We start from the raw sequence: 17,442 nt of genomic DNA on the forward strand, positions 1-17,442 counted from the left end.
AAAGGAACTCAGCCAGCCGTATAATTTACATAAAGCCGTCCTCGGCAGCATCACCGGAAGCATTCTCATAGGATATAGGAGACGGGGCAGGATATTCATTTTGATTAATGCTATTCTACCCAACCAGGAAATTGGCAGGTCTCCCCATCGCTGGAGGTCCTGCCTTATCCTTTCCAATAAATACACAAAATTAGCCTTATACAACTGACCAAATACTGGAGTAATAAAAATGCCTAAATATAAGAAACCCTCCAGGGACCAGCGGAAGGGAAAAAGGGAACCGTCCGCTAAGCGGGGTATCACAGCAAGGCCACCCATTGGCATAGCCTCCGATTTTGAAAAATTAATTTTATAGCCTGAGAATGCACTAAATGTATTAATAACTTGGATTAAGCGAGGTATGGACATCAAAGGGTTACTGAGGAATAGAAGAACATCATCTGCATAAAGGGTAATTTTATGTTTACCTGTACCAATCCTTGAGGCCACTATATTAGGATCAGCTCGTATAGCTTCTGCTAGTGGTTCAATTATTAGCGTGAATAACAATGGCGAGAGGGGACATCCCTGACGGCAGCCCCTACCCACACTGAAGCTATCCGAGCCTAATCCATTGGTAACCACAACTGCTTTGGGATCACTATACAATGTTGAGATCCATTTGGTAAACACCTGTCCAACACCAAACCTCTCCAATGTGTAAAACAAATATGACCATTCGACCCTATCAAATGCCTTTTCCGCGTCTAATGAAACCACTACTCCTGGTATCTTTCCCTGATGACAAGCTTGAATCATATTCAGAGCCCTTCTAACATTATTGGATGATCTACGGCCCTTAATAAACCCCGTCTGATCCTCCTTTATAATATGTGGCAGTATCCTTTCTAATCTCAGTGCTAACGTTTTAGAGAGGATTTTAAAATCTACATTTAGCAAGGATATTGGTCTGTATGATGTACAATCTTCTGGGTCCTTTCCTTTTTTAAGGATAAGAGAGATATTTGCCTCTTTCAGCGAAGGCGGGAGACAGCCCTGACTATATGCATAGTTATACATGTCCATAAGTGGACCAACCAGTATTTCTGTAAATTCTTTATAGAATTCAGCTTGAAAGCCATCTGGGCCTGGCGCCTTACCATTTTGAAGGTGCCTAATTGCAACAACTATTTCTTGGGGTGTAAGAGGAGCATTTAGGACCGATACTTGTTCCGGAGTTAGGTCTGGAAAAGTCAAATTTTTAAAAAATGACTGCATCCTCTTCGTCCTATCTTCACAATCCTGTGATTTATATAACTCAGAATAGAATTCTCTAAAGGTCGCATTAATCTTTTTATGATCATGAGTCAAAATACCCGTACTTTCCTTGATAGACATAATAGTCTGAGGGGCCTTTTTTTTCTTTGCAAGAAATGCTAAGTATCTACCCGGTTTGTCGCCATATTCATATAACCTTTGCTTTGCAAATAATATTTCCCTCTTAGCCGTTTGAGTAAGTGTAGTATTTAGAGCTGTCCTAAGAGCTGTAATCCTTTGCAATTTAATAATAGAAGGTCTATCAGTGTATGCTGTTTCAGCCGCTTTTAAGCGGGCTTCAAGCAGACGCTGTTGTTCTCCCTTTAATTTCTTCTGGGTCGCTGAGTAGGAGATGATCAAGCCTCGCGTGTAAGCTTTGATGGTCTCCCACATCATTGACGGGTTGCTAGCTGTACCTGAATTAATTTCTAAAAAAGTTTTAAATTCTTGAGAGAAGTACTTTACAAATTTACTATCTTTCATTAAGAAGGGGTCCATACCCCAATGCCGAGGGGATGTCCCACTGTTCCTCGCCTTAGTTTCCATATATACAGCAGCGTGGTCAGAAATTGCTATATTACCTATTTTACAGGATGATATGGAATTTAAAAAAATCGAGGGGGCAAAAAACATATCAATTCTGGTATGACATTTATGTGGATTAGAGTAGAAAGAAAAATCTCTACCCTGTGGATGAAGACATCTCCATACATCTACTAATCCTAATTCTTTGTTCAGATCCATCAATTGTCTAGATCTGGGAGATACTCCTGCAGTACTCTTAGGAATCCTGTCTATTTCCGGATCCATAATACAATTAAAGTCTCCCCCTATAATTATATGACGGGCATCAAAAGCCATCAATTTTGAAAAGGCTTCCGTTATAAATTTAAAGGGGTGTGCCGGGGGGCAGTACAAATTTAAAATCCCATATTTCTCTCCATTTATGAGGGCTTTAATCAAGATATATCGTCCAGATTCGTCTTTTATCTGCTTTAGGATTTTGAAAGGGAAATTCTTCCGAACAAGAATAACAACTCCCCTGCTTTTTGAGCTAAAAGAAGAAAAAAAGGCCTGATCAAATCCGCCCTGTCGTAATTTCAAGTGTTCTTTATCTGACAGGTGTGTCTCCTGTAGGAGAGCTATATCAACTCTTTCCTTCTTAAGATTTGATAATATTTTCTTCCTTTTAAGTGGCGAATTACTCCCCTTGACATTCCAGGTGCACCACTTAACCGACTGATCAACCATAATCCTCTGGGCCAATCCGAGACCCCTCGGGAGGGGGAACCCTATCCAGAACATCCCGAGCATGGAACATGTAAAATTTACAAAAATAAAGCCTCTTTAATACACCCACAACAATACAGTAAAAAACTATTTCTAAATAAAAAAAATATAAAATGTATCTAAGTGGAGACTTTCCCCCTTGTTCCCAGGGGGCGTCACTTCCTCTCCAAAAATCCCTCATATCCTCTCCCAACCAATGCCCCACCCTTGACCCAGGCACTCCTCAATAAAATGAGGAAAATTCAAATATAATTCAAAGCTAGAGTTAACAGTGAGCACCCCACCCCCACCCCTACCAACACCTGGGTATATTTGGTAATGTTAATACCATATATAAACATATAACTATAAAATTACCAGTTCAACAAATAATAATTAAATATGATAATACAAAATAACGAAGGGAAAAACAACCCCGCTCCTAAAGACAGAGGTAAAATCGAATAAGGTAACCACCTCCCCCCACCAACATTAACCAAATCCCCCAGCTTATATATATGTACACATATATACATACACATACACACATATATACACACACATATACATACATCCCTCATATATACATAAAATAATAACAGAAAACAACTCCAAGGGGGAGAAAATCAAATCCCTCTCCCCACCCCCCATGATAATATTAAGCAGTAAGGTAAGAAAAAAAAAGGGAGGGGATATAAACCAAAGCGGGGGGGGGGGGGGGAAGGCAGACCAACATCCATTATGTCCTACAGTTTATCTAAGAGAGTCCAAGAATTCCTTAACCTTTTCTGGTGATCCAAAGTTATATACGGATCCTTCATGGTTAAAACGTAACATCGCTGGGTAGCGTAAGGAGTACTGAACATTTAAGTCCCTTAAACGCTTCTTCGCCTCGTCGAATGCCTTCCTCTTTCGAACCAGAGCCGGGGAAAAGTCCTGAAATAGCATGATCTTGGATCCTTTGTAGATCATAGGTTGGGGGTCTTTTCCGAGATTTCTAGAGGCTTCTAGGAGTATCTGCCTCTCCCTGTAGCTCTGCAGCCGGAACAGGACCGGGCGTGGGCGCTGGTTCAAGCCGGGCCCGCGTATTGCGACCCGGTAGGCCCATTCCACCCTTACCTGGCCTGATCCAGCTTGCAGATTTAAAAGTTGTGGCAGCCACTGCTCCAGGAATGCTGTAAGCTGGCCTTCCTCTTCCCGTTCGGGAAGGCCCAGCAAACGAATATAATCGAGGTCGTCAATATGATTTTCCAAGGTCCGGACTCGCTGCTCGAGAGTCCGGACCTGATCCACGGCCGATTGAGCGGTTGTCTCCGAGGTCGCGGCCTTTAACTCCGCCCCTCCGACTCGGCGTTGAATTTCTTCAATTTCACGGTCGTGCTTCTGCAGCGCGGCCGAGAGTGACTCCCAACGATTTCTGGATTCGACGATAAAGGCATCGATCTTCGAGTCAAGCTTGGAAAGCATTTCTGCAAGACTTGCTACTGTTGGTAAGTCCCCCGGGGCGGCTGTGGACGCCTCTGCTGCAGCTGGAGAGTGTGGGGGAGGGGTTCCTGCTTGCTGAGAGCTGCGGGCTCCCTTCCCTTTAGTCATTCTAACTTAGGATAAAGTTGCTTAAATGTAATATTACACAACTAATTGAGTTACTAAACTATTATAAATGATTTATATGATATAAATGATAAATGATTTATAAATGATTTGGTGAGCTTGGTAGGGGGTAGGTGACCCACTGTGCCCAAGTCTTGGGAGGAGCACTATAGACTCAGTCTTACTGGGTCGCCGCCATCTTGGATCCCCCAACCTCACTTTATATAAAGGAACACTGCTTGTCTTGCCATGAATTCCACACATTACCACCTTTTCTGATAATACTCATTCTGAATTAGATATCTCCACATTGCTTGCCAAGATAGATTGACTTGTTCTGGTATCTCTTAAAATCCTAATTTTGTTTTACCTACTCCTCCTGCCATACCTTAGTAAACCTTATCCGTGCAAGTAAATTCTTTAAAGAGATCTTGCACTTCCTTCTCATCCAATCCCTGACCAAGTTGTTGTACATTGTGTTGCAGCTTTTTAGCTTCCACTGTGCTTTCCTTTACCAGTTCAGCAAAACTCACTGGCTTATCCTATTTACCCACCCCCGTCTTCCCAGAGATTTTTCTAAACCACCAACACTGCAACTTCATGTGGTCTGCTTTATTATTGTGAAACCACCTGAGCTTTATTTTTCCCTCATGAGTTTCCTTTCTACCCTAAGGAAAATTATCTTTTCTATTTCAATAAAATCTGCCTTTTTCCTTACCACCATTTCTAATCTATGGTATTGCAGTCAAACTGCCACTTCTTGAACTGAATGCTTCAGTTTTAGGAGATTTTGTTTGCAGAATGACTGACTGTTTGCTAGAAGTAAACAATCAGGAGTTGGTTGAGAAAAACCAGCTCCATGTTTTTTTCATCAGGTGTGACACATTCCAGTGTATCTGTCCAGTTATTTGATTTGAAAATGTGTACTTTTTAAATTTATGTTGTTAAAGAATACACTTTTGAGAGAATTTTGTCAACTTGGCCATAAAGATGTTTAGTGGGTTGATCTGTATGTGGATATTTGCAATAAGTGATTTTGTTTCTTTCCATAATATAGCTATATTATAATTATACTGTATTGCAGAGGGGTTCATGAGCTTGCTGCGTCAACTTTAGAGCGCATCTCTCTCAGCCTGTTGGGTCACCCACTTTCATTGCAAGTTGCTTCAGTTGCAAAAGGTCTCCAAAGTGGAGCAGTTCTGCTTACAGGAGTAAAGGTACCTAGCCTACAGTTTTTCTAAATGGTTCTCAAATTCTTATTGATAGACTATCACCTATTGCATTCTTTTCTCAAATACAAAATGCTAGATTGTTGTAAATGTGAATCAATGTTATCACAGTATTAGGGTATCCAGGATGTTCCGAACGTTGGATGTAATGATCAATATCTTCATAATGAGATTTGAGAATAAACAAAGATATAGAGGGAATAATGAGCAAATAGGATGGATTAGAGTTAAACTACATATGAAAAGAAAATATAGGGAGAAAAATTACTTTCAGAGAAAGAAGAAAAGAGCAAGTAAAAAATTAAGTTGGATTAAAAATTCATAAATAATAAATAAAATCCCTCCCCACCCCTCTCTGGTGTGCATTCCACTCCTCAGGCACACGCATAATCCAACCCTTTGGGCAGTCCCTGCAGTAGTCCTGATAGTGCTACGCTGGAACCTCATGCTCTTCCTCATTGTCCTGATGATGCTTGTAATCTCAAATTAGGGACTGAAGTAATAAGTTGGCATGCTTTATTGCAATTCATTCCTTGACCAGTCTCTCCCAATCTTGTAAATTTATCAAAAATAAGTGCACTAGGCATGGAGTTGTACAGCTGGGGCTGACTGTACTTGTCTTCATCTTCCCTGCAGTTCAGTACTTCCGTCTGATTCTTTTTAATTTGGTCTCTATCAGAGACCTTCTTCTATGCTTACTTATGCTGCCTTTGAAAACTTACAGACCAATAATGACACAGCAGAGCTCTCAAGCATGAAATATGTTAAATTTTATTATCCTACTCTGAAAAAAACATTGCTTTAGGTGGCTGGAAATATTAAAATTCTCGGGTATGCATTCCTTGTCCAAAATAAATGAACTCCAAATAGATGTTGCTAGTAATTGGAGTTTGTCCATAGTCTTTGGGTCAAGCTGATTCTTGTGCCTTCCCAAGTTTCAGTTGCTGGAGCCAGCCACCACTAATCCAGAATCTGGTTTCCAGCATCTGCAGTCATTGTTTTTACCTCATCTTAGGGAACAGTTGTACTTTGCACTTTAAGCTCCATCTTAATTATTTAGACTATTATTGTCAAACTTATTCATGGACTGTATAAAGATTCCTAATTTACTGTTGGAATGTAATATTTTGCATTCTCTGATTAGATTTTTTCACTCAGCAGCTCTGCTTCCAATCTACTTGCTCCATCTTTAGGCCCTGCATTAAGGATTATTTTTGTCTTGATAGTCCACAGCTCAACTTGCAAAAAGCAAGTGAAGAGTTTGTGAGGGATCTTAAAAAAAAAAGTTTTGAACTGTTAATTCTTAATGTAACCTAGGTCTTCAGGGCGCACAGGATAGTTACAAGTAGAATGAAGGTAGCCATGTCTCTTGGTGATTTTCACTGACTGTACCCACCTGTATATTGCAAGCTGGAATTTTACAACAGATCATGTGTTTCATCTTTGCCAGTTCTGGGTCCTTCATTTACACAGCTTGTTAACTCACTTGCTAAAAATTAAGGAATCTCCTGATGAAAAGTCTAGCAAAATAGTGCCTTCAAAGAACACCTTATACTCGAAGTGAATGCCTGTGTTTTTGACATTAAGAAATAATTAACATCTACGAAGAGGAATTGTGTTTATAATCTGTATCATTTATTAAAAACATATGGTTTTGGAAATTAACTTTCAGGGCAGTGGGAAAACTACTTTAGCAAAAGCCATTTGCAGAGAGGCATCAGATAAACTGGAAGCACATGTGGAAGTTATTGACTGTAAAGCCTTGCGAGGTAAGAATAACTTAAATTGCAATCCAATTACATATCTTCACAATTTTCTCCTCCCTTTGAGCATATTAGGCAAGTGGCATAGGAATACTTGGGCTGATATCAGCTTATTGAATCATGACTCTGAATATGAATTGAACCCAGAACTTCTGGCACAGAAGACTGAACGCAACCAGAGCACCACAAAAACTCATGCTACTAATAGCAACTAAGGATTAAATGTTTGCGTTCTTCAAGAGAAGAAGAATCTTCTAAAGATATAAATGTGCTTCAAAATATTCCTGATTGAAGTGGAGGAATAATAGTCTTAAGTTTTAGCCTTGAAATCTTTAAAACATCGTGATTAATTAAGACATCTGGACATGCCATCATCCACTTAATTTTTTGGGGAGATGTTAAAATAAGACAATATCTCAGCCAGGCAAGAACTGGTCCAGGGTTCCCTCTTGGGGTTCAAGTGTCAGTATTTTCTATATAGGTAACTGAATTCATTGGCCAGTGTTGAAACTTTATTGCTGGAACAGCACAGCAGGTCAGGCAGCATCCAGGGAACAGGAGATTCGACGTTTCGGGCACAGGCCCTTCTTCAGGAAATTCCTGAAGAAGGGCCTGTGCCCGAAACGTCGAATCTCCTGTTCCCTGGATGCTGCTTGACCTGCTGTGCTGTTCCAGCAATAAAGTTTCAACTTTGATCTCCAGCATCTGCAGACCTCACTTTCTCCTCGATGAATTCATTGGCCAGTCAACCTAATGGAAAACACACATACATCCAAGTTAGGTAGGGGGTGGGACATTCAATCCCTTGAGCAGGCTTTGTAAAACAATAAGTTGGTCTAATTCTGACCTCGGCTCCACTTATTTGCATACCTTTTGACTCGCAAGAAGTCAAAATGTATGAGTATTATACCAGTCTTCTCCAACAATCAGTAGAAATATGACCTAGTCCGTTAAACATTTTTCATTTTCATAGATTCTTAGAGATGTACAGCATGGAAACAGACCCTTCAATCCAACCCATCCATGCTGACCAGACATCCCAACCCAATCTAGTCCCACCTGCCAGCACCCGGCCCATATTCCCTCCAAACCCTTCCTATTCATATACTCATTCAAATACCTCTTAAATGTTGCAATTGTACCAGCCTCCACCACTTCCTCTGGTAGCTCATTCCATACACGTACCACCCTCTGCGTGAAAAAGTTGCCCCTTAGGTCTCTTTTCTATCTTTCCCCTTTCACCCTAAACCTATGCCCTGTAGTTCTGGACTTCCCGACCCCAGGGAAAAGACTTTATCTATTTATCCTATCCATGTCCCTCATAATTTTGTAAACCTCTATAAGGTCACCCCTCAGCCTCTGGCGTTCCAGGGAAAATAGCCCCAGCCTGTTCAGCCATTCCCCATAGCTCAAATCCTCCAACCCTGGCAACATCCTTGTAAATCTTTTCTGATTTTATACAGTTTATCAAATAATCCCAAATTCGGTGCTGCTTTAAAATGAATATGACAGGTTTTTTTTATTTATTTGGTCATCTTAAAAGCATTAATGTGGAAATTATCTTTGTGCTCTTCCAGCTGTTCTGAAATCTTTACCCACAAATTAGGAGATCAAAAGTGGACTTTGTATTTTTGCTATTCATTTAATAAATTTATTTCACTAGCTTCATTTTACATTTAAGCAGGGGAGAATAGTCAATACATGCAAAAAAAGTAAAATAAACAGATACCATTGCAGTAAATTCTGTCAAACCTACTTTCTAAACTTCAGAGTTTCCAAAAGCTGTATGTTTTTCAGACTATGCCATGCATTTTTAGTACTTTATTCAATTAAAATCAACTTAACTGTATATTTCAGTTGGGTGTTGCACTGTGCAGGTGTTGCAATCTCTGTCACTTGCACATGGTCTATCCCCTGCTTCAAGCAACCCTTCATAGCCCACAATATGAATTGGTCTGAAATGACCATTATCCAAGTCTTTGACCCAAAATCTGACAAGCTCTAAAACAGCCTCAGACCTGGCAATTCTCTTCTGATACACTCTGCCAAAATCTCATCAGATTGGTAGGGTATAAAGCAATTCCAGATAAACTGACATCGTGCAACCATACACAACCAACTCGGCTATGAGAAGTTGGTACTGAATTGGATTTAAAATACAGCAAATTTTGTTTGAACTAGCACTCTTGATAAACTGGCAAAAATCATATTCTTGAAATACTGAAAGTTTATTTTATAGTGATCTCCAGGATACTGGATTAATGGTGCTGGAAAAGCACAGCAGTTCAGGCAGCATCCGAGGAGCAGTAAAATCGATGTTTCGGGCAAAAGCCCTTTATCAGGAATACAGGCAGAGTGCCTGAGGGGTGGCGAGATAAATGAGAGGAGGGTGGGGGTGGGGAGAAAGTAGCATAGAGTACAATAGGTGAGTGGGGGTGGGGATGAAGATGATAGGTCAGAGAGGAGGGTGGAGTGGATAGGTGGAAAAGAAGATAGGCAGGTAGGACAAGTCATGAGGACAGTGCTGAGCTGGAAGTTTGGAACTGGGGTGAGGTGGGGGAAGGGGAAATGAGGAAACTGTTGAAGTTCACAATGATGCCCTGGAGTTGAAGTGTTCTGAGGCGGAAGATCAGGCGTTCTTCCTCCAGGCGTCAGGTGGTGAGGGAGCGGCGGTGAAGGAGGCCCAAGACCTCCATGTCCTTGGCAGAGTGGGAGGAGGAGTGAAATGTTGGGCCACAGGGTGGTGTGGTTGATGTTGCGGGTGTCCCAGAGATGTTCCCTAAAGTGCTCTGCTCTGAGGCGTCCAGTCTCCCCAGTGTAGAGGAGACCGCATCGGGAGCAACGGATACAATAAATGATATTGGTGGATGTGCAGGTAAAACTTTGATGGATATGGAAGGTTCCTTTAGGGCCTTGGATGGAGGTGAGGGAGGTGGTGTGGGCGCAGGTTTTGCAATTCCTGAGGTGGCAGGGGAAGGTGCCAGGACGGGAGGGTGGGTTGTTGGGGTCGCGGACCTGATCCAAGTAGTCAGTTGAGGATGCAAGTGACAAGGCTCTGCTCGAAAGTTTTATTTAGGGAAGCATTACATTATTATTTCAGTTATTTATGTTGCAAATAGTGATGTGAATATGCCCTGCATTACATTTCCATTACTTAGTATGCATGTTTACACTGATTGTGTGGACCTCTTGATCAACCGCTACACTCCTGTTTCCATAGTTGCTGGTTAATAAAAGGTTTGCTGTATTAACAATTATTTCATTCAGTTCGCAATTTATTGCATTAATTAAGATGCTGTGACCTCCTGGTTCTTACCAAACCAACCCACAGCCAAAAAATCTCCATAACGGGATCTGTTTTTGTCCCTGCACTATTAAAACTGGATTTCCCCAAAATTCTCCTTTTGATCCATTACTCATTCTTAACTGTATATTTAAACGCTTGGCAAAATCACTAGTGACAGTGTCTAGTTCCACTGTCATTATTTCTTTACTGACTATTGTATCTAAGTCACTCAACAGTTCCGATCAGCCATGTGCTTAAAACTTTTAAGGACCTTGCAAGTGCCTGAGGTCCTATAAGAACTATGTCCTTCTGATTCTGGCCTCTGTAACCTATTTTCTTTACCCCACCATTGTTAGCTATGACTTCAATTATTAATGCCCATCATCTGGAATATGTTGCTTCAAAAACATTCCTTAAGGTAATCTATGTTTTTAGCCTAAATGTGTCTCTTTGGAAATTGTCTACAGCAAAGGAGCTATATAAATAATTTATTGTATGCCTTCAATGACACAAATATCTTGTTTATATTTGTGTGAGTGACTTTTTTTTATGAATCACCTTTGAAACATCTGGAATCGTGCCTTTTCTTTCCGGATGCTTTATTTTCATTAAAGTGGGCTCAAATAGTGCGAGTGTATAGAAAATTGTCAAATGTTAAGTTTTCAAAAAAATATGCTTAAAGAATTGAATCAAAGATTATGATTTGGGCATATACATTGAAGGAAGAAGAGAGTATGTGTGAAAGTATAATTATAAGCTTTGAATTTGTTTTTCTATCTAAGGTAAAAGGGCTGAAAATATCCGTAAGAAATGGGAAGATGCTTTCGCAGAGGCTGCATGGAGACAACCTTCTGTTGTTCTAATGGATGACTTGGATCATATTATTGGAGCTGCCTCTACTCCAGAACATGAACACAGTGCTGAAGCTATTCTTAGCAAACAGCTTTCTCAAAGTAATTGTTGGAATTTGAAACTTTTGTTGTCTATAGGCGCCAGGCCAGTAACACTAAAATGGATTATTCTATTGCAAAACTGGAAAACCATAACATGCATCAAAAAGGTTTAGAGGTTTATGGGCCAAATGCAGGCAAGTGGGATTACTTGAGTTTGGCAAAATTGGTCAGCATGCATGAGTTGGACTGAAGGGTCTGTTTCCATAGTGTATGACTCTATGATTAGACCATAAGACATAAGGACAGAAATTAGGCCATTTAGACCATCGCATCTACTCCATTGATCAATCATGGCTGATATGCTTCTCAACCCCATTCTCCTGCTTTCTTCCTGTAACCCTTGATCCCCTTGATAATTAAGTACTTATCTATCTCAGACTTAAATATTCTCAATGACCTGGCCTCCACCACCTTCTGTGGCAATAAATTCCATAGATTTACCACTCTTTGGCTGAAAAGGTTCTCCCTTATCTATTTTCAAAAGGGTCTTCCCTTTACTCTTAAGCCGGGCCCTGGGGTCCTAGTCTCTCCTACCGATGGAAACATCTTCCCACATCCATTTTGTCCAGGCCATTCAGTATTCTGCAAGTTTCAATTAGATTCCCCCACCCCCATCCTTGTAAATTCCATCGAGTATAGACCTAGAGTCCTCAAACATTCTTCGTATGTTAAGCTTTTCGTTCCTGGGACCGTTCTTGTGAACCTTCTCTGAACATGCTCCAAGCCAGTATATCCTTCCTGAGATATGAGGCCCAAAACTGCACACAAAACTCTGAATGTGATCTGACCAGACCCTTTTAGAGCCTCAGAAGTACATCCCTCTTTTTATATTCAAGTCATTGCAAAATAAATGCCATAATTGCATTTGCCTTCCTAACTACTGACTCAACTGCAAGAGAATCCTGGACTAAAACTCCCAAGTGTCTTTGCACTTCAGACTTCTGAACTTTCTCTCCTATTAGAAAATAGTCTATTCTTCCTACCAAAGTGCATGACTTCATACTTTCCACATTGTACTCCATCTGCCACTTCTTTGCCACTCTCCTAACCTGCCCAAATCCTTCTGCAGCCTGCCCGCCTCCTCAATGCTACTTACCCCTCTACCTATCTTTGTTCCATCTGAAAACGTAGTCAGAATGCCCTCAGTTCCTTCATCTGTATCGTTAATGTATAAAGTGAAAAGTTGTGGTCCCAACACTGAGCCTTGCAGAACACACTTGTCTTCAGCTGCCATCCTGAGAAAGATCCTTTTATCCCCACTTTCTGCCAGATAGCCAGGCTTCTATCAATGCTAGCACCTTGTTTCTACACCATGGGCCCTTATCTTACTCAGCCTTCTGTGCAGCACCATGTCAAAGGCCTTCTTAAAGTCCAGTTAGATAACATCCACTGGCTCTTCTTGGTCTGACCTGCTTATTACTTCCTCAAAGAGGTCTAGCAGATTTGTCAGGCATGACATCTCCTTGATGAAACCATGCAGACTTTGCCTTATCTTACCATACACTTGCAAGTATTCAGAAATCTCATACTTCACAATGGATTCCAGGATCTTACACATGACAGAGGTTAGGCTAATCGGTCTGTAATTTTGTATCTTTTGCGTTGCTCCCTTTTTAAACGGGAGTTACATTAGCAGTTTTCCATTCCTCTGGGATCCTCCCTGATTCTAGCAATTCCTGAAAGATTACCCACTAACACCTCTTCAGCTGTCTCCCTTAGAACTCTGGGGTGTAGTCCATTTCCAGGTGATTTATCCACCTTCAAGCTATTCAGTTTCTATAGCATCTTCTCCTTGATGATGGCCACCATACTCTGCTCTGCTCTGCCCCCTCCCTCTCTTGAATTTTTGGGATATTACTCATGTCTTCCACTGTGAAGACTGACGGGAAGTTCCTCACTCGTTTCCTTCTTCTGCACTACTATCTATCCAGCATCATTTTCCAGCAGCCCAATGTCCAGTTTACCCCACTTTTGCCCTTTATGTATCTAAAGAAACTGTTAGTCTTCCTTTATATTATTGGCTAACTTACCTCATATTTAATCTTCTCCTTCATATCTTTTTCCATTGCCCTCTATTGGTCTTTATAACTTCTCAATCCTCTGGTTTTCCACTGCCCTTTGCCACATTATATGTTTTCACTTTTGCTTGAAAATAAATTGTATCTTATTTATTTGATTGGAAAAGTTATAAAACTACTGCTACTATCTTGAAAGTAATTGGTAGTGAGTGTGGGCATAGAACTTTGGAAACCTCGTGCCTTTTGGTGCATTAAGTCCATTACTGCTTTGTTGCCTTTATAGATGACTCTAAATTTGGAAATCCTATTGCTGTTGGAATACAAGTATTGTAAATTGGTGCCTTTTTGCTGTACTGAGATGACTGAACGAATAGAATTTTCAATTTCACCAGAACTTGAAGAACTTTTTGACTTATGGAATATTCTAAAATTGAGCAATGTTAGAAGTCATGAAGAGAAGAACAGATTGTCCAATGTATGAAAATATGTTTGAGCTCAATGTAAATGTAAAAACAAACTGAGTCGTAGGAATTCAATTAGCAATTTTCTGTTGTGATTAGAAATTGTGTTCTTTACAATACTCTGGACAGTTTTGTGCATCAAATGGTTTTTTGGCTAATAATTTGGACTACAGAGACATAATACGATGTATGTTTGTATATTTAGTATTGAATATTGAAAACGTGAATTTATTGCATATACTGTAAGAAATCTGTGCAATCTTTCTTTTTTAGCTTTGAAGTATTTGTTTGCTCTGGCAGTTTCACAAGGGAGTCTTATTGCATTAATAGCCACCAGCATTTCTGAATACACTCTGCATCCCTCTCTCATTTGTGCTGAAGGATCCCGCATATTTCAGTGCATTAATGGCATTTCACTTCCAAACCAGGTAAATCTGTTTCCCTAGCAATTCAAATTAAATCGCACTACATCACTATTTGAACCATAGAACTGAAATTGTTTTATAGTGTTTGTGTGTCTGTTATTTTGGTAGCAGTTTTCAATTATTAACAAGCTTAAAAAGTACTATAAGTTAAAGGCAAACTAGTTCTAATGTTTTGAAGGTTTAATGCTACACATTCTCTTGAGCTGTGAAGCTGAGCTTTCGGATTGTAAAGCAATTGTAAAGCATCTGTGTTTGATGCAGGGGAGTGACTGAACATGCCCACTTAAAATGCAGTGATCTGTTTGTAATCTTTGATTAGTTTTTAAAGGGAAAATGAAAAGATGTTTGCTGTCTCCATTTTTCTTCCATACTCCTGAATACTGATTCATTTTCTAGTTGTAATGTTCTTTGAAGAAATAGAAACCCTCTACTTTCCCATTTTGAGTTCTGGTACAATCAAGGGATTTGTTCCGAGATGAACCTAAGGGATCTTTTAAACTGGTGCTGGAATAACTTGGAAAAAAGTGAAAATCAAAACTACTGTACGATAATTTTCTGTTTTATCTTTTTGAAGAGGTAGTATCTAATAGTTTGTATAATTTGGAATTATACCTAATTTGTCTTTTCATAATATTTATTTACCTTTTCCTTAAAAGAGATGGTCTTTGTGTATGACCATAAATTAACACTTATACTTTTTGTGACTTTATTATGTTCCTGAACATTATTTGTTTGGTTAAGAAATGCTGGATTTTGTGGATTTGCAGTTTTCAAAGTTCATTTTTGAAATTAGTAAATATATAGAAATATATGCATTATAGTGGCAGCACAGTGACTCAGTGGTTAGCACTGCTGCCTCTTAAGCCAGGAGCCTGGGTTCGATTCCATCTTTGGGCAACTGTCTGCGTGGAGTTTGCACATTTTCCCTTTGTCTGTGTGGGCTCCTTCGGGTGCTCTGGTTTCCTCCCAGTTCCAGGATTGGCAGGTTAAATGGATTGGCCATACTAAATTGTCCATAGTGTCCATGGATGTGCAGAGTAGATGGAATAAACATGGGAAATACAGGAATAGAGTTGGGGGGGTAGGTCTGGGTGGGTTGATGTTTGAGAAGTCAGTGTGGACTCTGACCAAACAGCCTGCTTCCTCACTGTAGGGATTCTATGATTCTATGAGTGATATTTCTTTGGTTACCAGGATCAGCGAGTACAGATCTTAACCTCTGTAATTCAAAATAAAACCATTATTCCACTGAAGACATTAAAAAACATTGATCTTCAAAAACTGGCTAAAGCAACTGAAGGCTTTGTAGTACGAGATTTTGTCATGCTGATGGAACGAGCCGTGCACTCTCATTTATTGACTAGTAAGAGCAACAAAGAACAAGGTATGGCTATAAATGTGGACCTATGACAATAGTATAAATTTCATTACGGTTACCAAGTTGTACCTTACTAGAATGTTATGTGAAGTTAACCTGATACCTTTCTGGCAATCTTAATATAGAATCATTTATTTCCATAACTCCAAGTACTATAACTTTTATAACTCAACTACAAAAGGTTCAGGTCTTGTCATCTTTGTCATTTTGTTTGTTGTCCAGCTATTATAGTCTTAAATTAATGTATTTAAAAAATTAAATATTTATAACATTTTACAAAATTACAATTGCCTGATGCTATAGTTACACTTTTGTTACTCATTGTTATAAAGAATGCAATTTCTGTGCAATTTTCATTTTAAAAGAACACAATCAAACTTTGGCATTCTTCTCTTTTTTTCAATTTCTTACCCTTTTTAATCTCTGTCGTCATTTCTTTGTGTCTCGAATTTCTGGGCATGAGCAGCCTATTTGACCTTTACAGTCTCTGAATAATATAGTCATTATTCGTCTCTAACTACTTTACCTGAGGTTATTGAAAGTACATGAACCTTTCATGTGTTATACTCCCCAAATGATCCTTAGTAATTGTAAAAATGTTCCTCACTACTCTTGTGGCATTGACCAGCTGACTTTACAAAGCAGGATAAACCCTGGAGTATTTCTCTATCTGGGGTAAATTAACTGATTTTGGTTGGGAGCTAATTGTTTAGGAGCATTTGTAGTGGTGTGGTAGTGTCCCTAACTCTGGCAGGAGACTTAGGTAGATGTCCCACCTACTCCAAAGGTGTGCATTAACATGTCAGAACAGGTTAGTAAACACAAATTGGAAGAGCACTGTTGTTAGCCAAACCACCCTTGAGTTTAAAGACGAAAATTGATTAGGGTTCTGCACATTTATTACTTAATAAGCAATGTTGTTCATGTGTATTTGTGCATTTCAGATGACTGCAGGAATAGGTTTGATTATGTGCCTCCAACTGAACAGTCTGCTGGTATTTGTGCATATTAAGAGACCAAATGAATGAGCAATTTGCTAATTAGCTACCTGCAAGTTGGTATTTAACTAGTCTTTCAAAAATATAGTATTATTGCCACTGAGGTAACTGATAATTATCTCCAGATGATGGTATTACCTACGCACCTTGGTACCCTTGGCAGTTTGGTCTGTACTTGAATTTTAAATAATCTTTCTATCTAATCTTCTGTACCTTCATCATGCTTTTTTAAATCAGGTAAAATATAGTTATAGTCTGCATACTGTGTGAAGTAATGTATCTTCATGGTAAGAATGAGAAGAGTCAATATAAATTAAGTGGTGTGATAATTTTAAAGTGAGTACAGCAGCCCAGAGACACTAATACACACTTTTTAAAAAGAGATTACAGATTGAGTTTTCCAGGTGCCAAAGCTCAGCAATAAAAGAGACAGAATGCGTAGGCTCACATTTGTTTCCTTTATGGTACCCCATCATGTCTGTGAGAAGGAGCAAGAGTGCTCTAAGGACACCCCACCCCTCAAGAAATCCTTTAGGCCTCCCTGCTGCTGGGTGTGGGCTCCACCTCTACCTACTGCTACATATTGTTCCAAAGTTGATCCTTCAGATATGCCCAAGAGGTACAGGACTGCTACTTCATATTGCTGGTTTATGTGTCTGACAGTTGGTTAACCTATCAATTTGACTGCTATCGGGTAGAAATCAAGGCAAACAAATTCAATTTGACATTTACAAGTTGCCTCGTCTTATGGGTTTTGCCCAAATTCCCTCCCCATT

The 17,442-nt window shown here is 39.7% G+C and overlaps 1 protein-coding gene across 3 annotated transcripts in view; it reads left to right on the top strand.

Annotated features, from left to right (window-relative positions):
• pex1 (peroxisomal biogenesis factor 1) overlaps positions 1–17,442 on the top strand; it is a 109,707-nt gene that overhangs the window by 51,941 nt on the left and 40,324 nt on the right. For all 3 annotated transcript variants that reach the window (XM_043689702.2, XM_087987046.1, XM_043689703.2), the window contains 5 exons: positions 5,240–5,372; positions 7,057–7,153; positions 11,216–11,386; positions 14,139–14,293; positions 15,485–15,674. In XM_043689702.2, the coding sequence (XP_043545637.2) occupies positions 5,240–5,372; positions 7,057–7,153; positions 11,216–11,386; positions 14,139–14,293; positions 15,485–15,674 (746 nt within the window). The remainder of the gene's footprint in view (positions 1–5,239; positions 5,373–7,056; positions 7,154–11,215; positions 11,387–14,138; positions 14,294–15,484; positions 15,675–17,442) is intronic.

This window comes from Chiloscyllium plagiosum, unplaced genomic scaffold, assembly GCF_037043375.1.
Source record: "Chiloscyllium plagiosum isolate Xiang-an unplaced genomic scaffold, Cpla_swu_hap1 HiC_scaffold_5, whole genome shotgun sequence".
NCBI lineage: Eukaryota > Metazoa > Chordata > Chondrichthyes > Orectolobiformes > Hemiscylliidae > Chiloscyllium > Chiloscyllium plagiosum.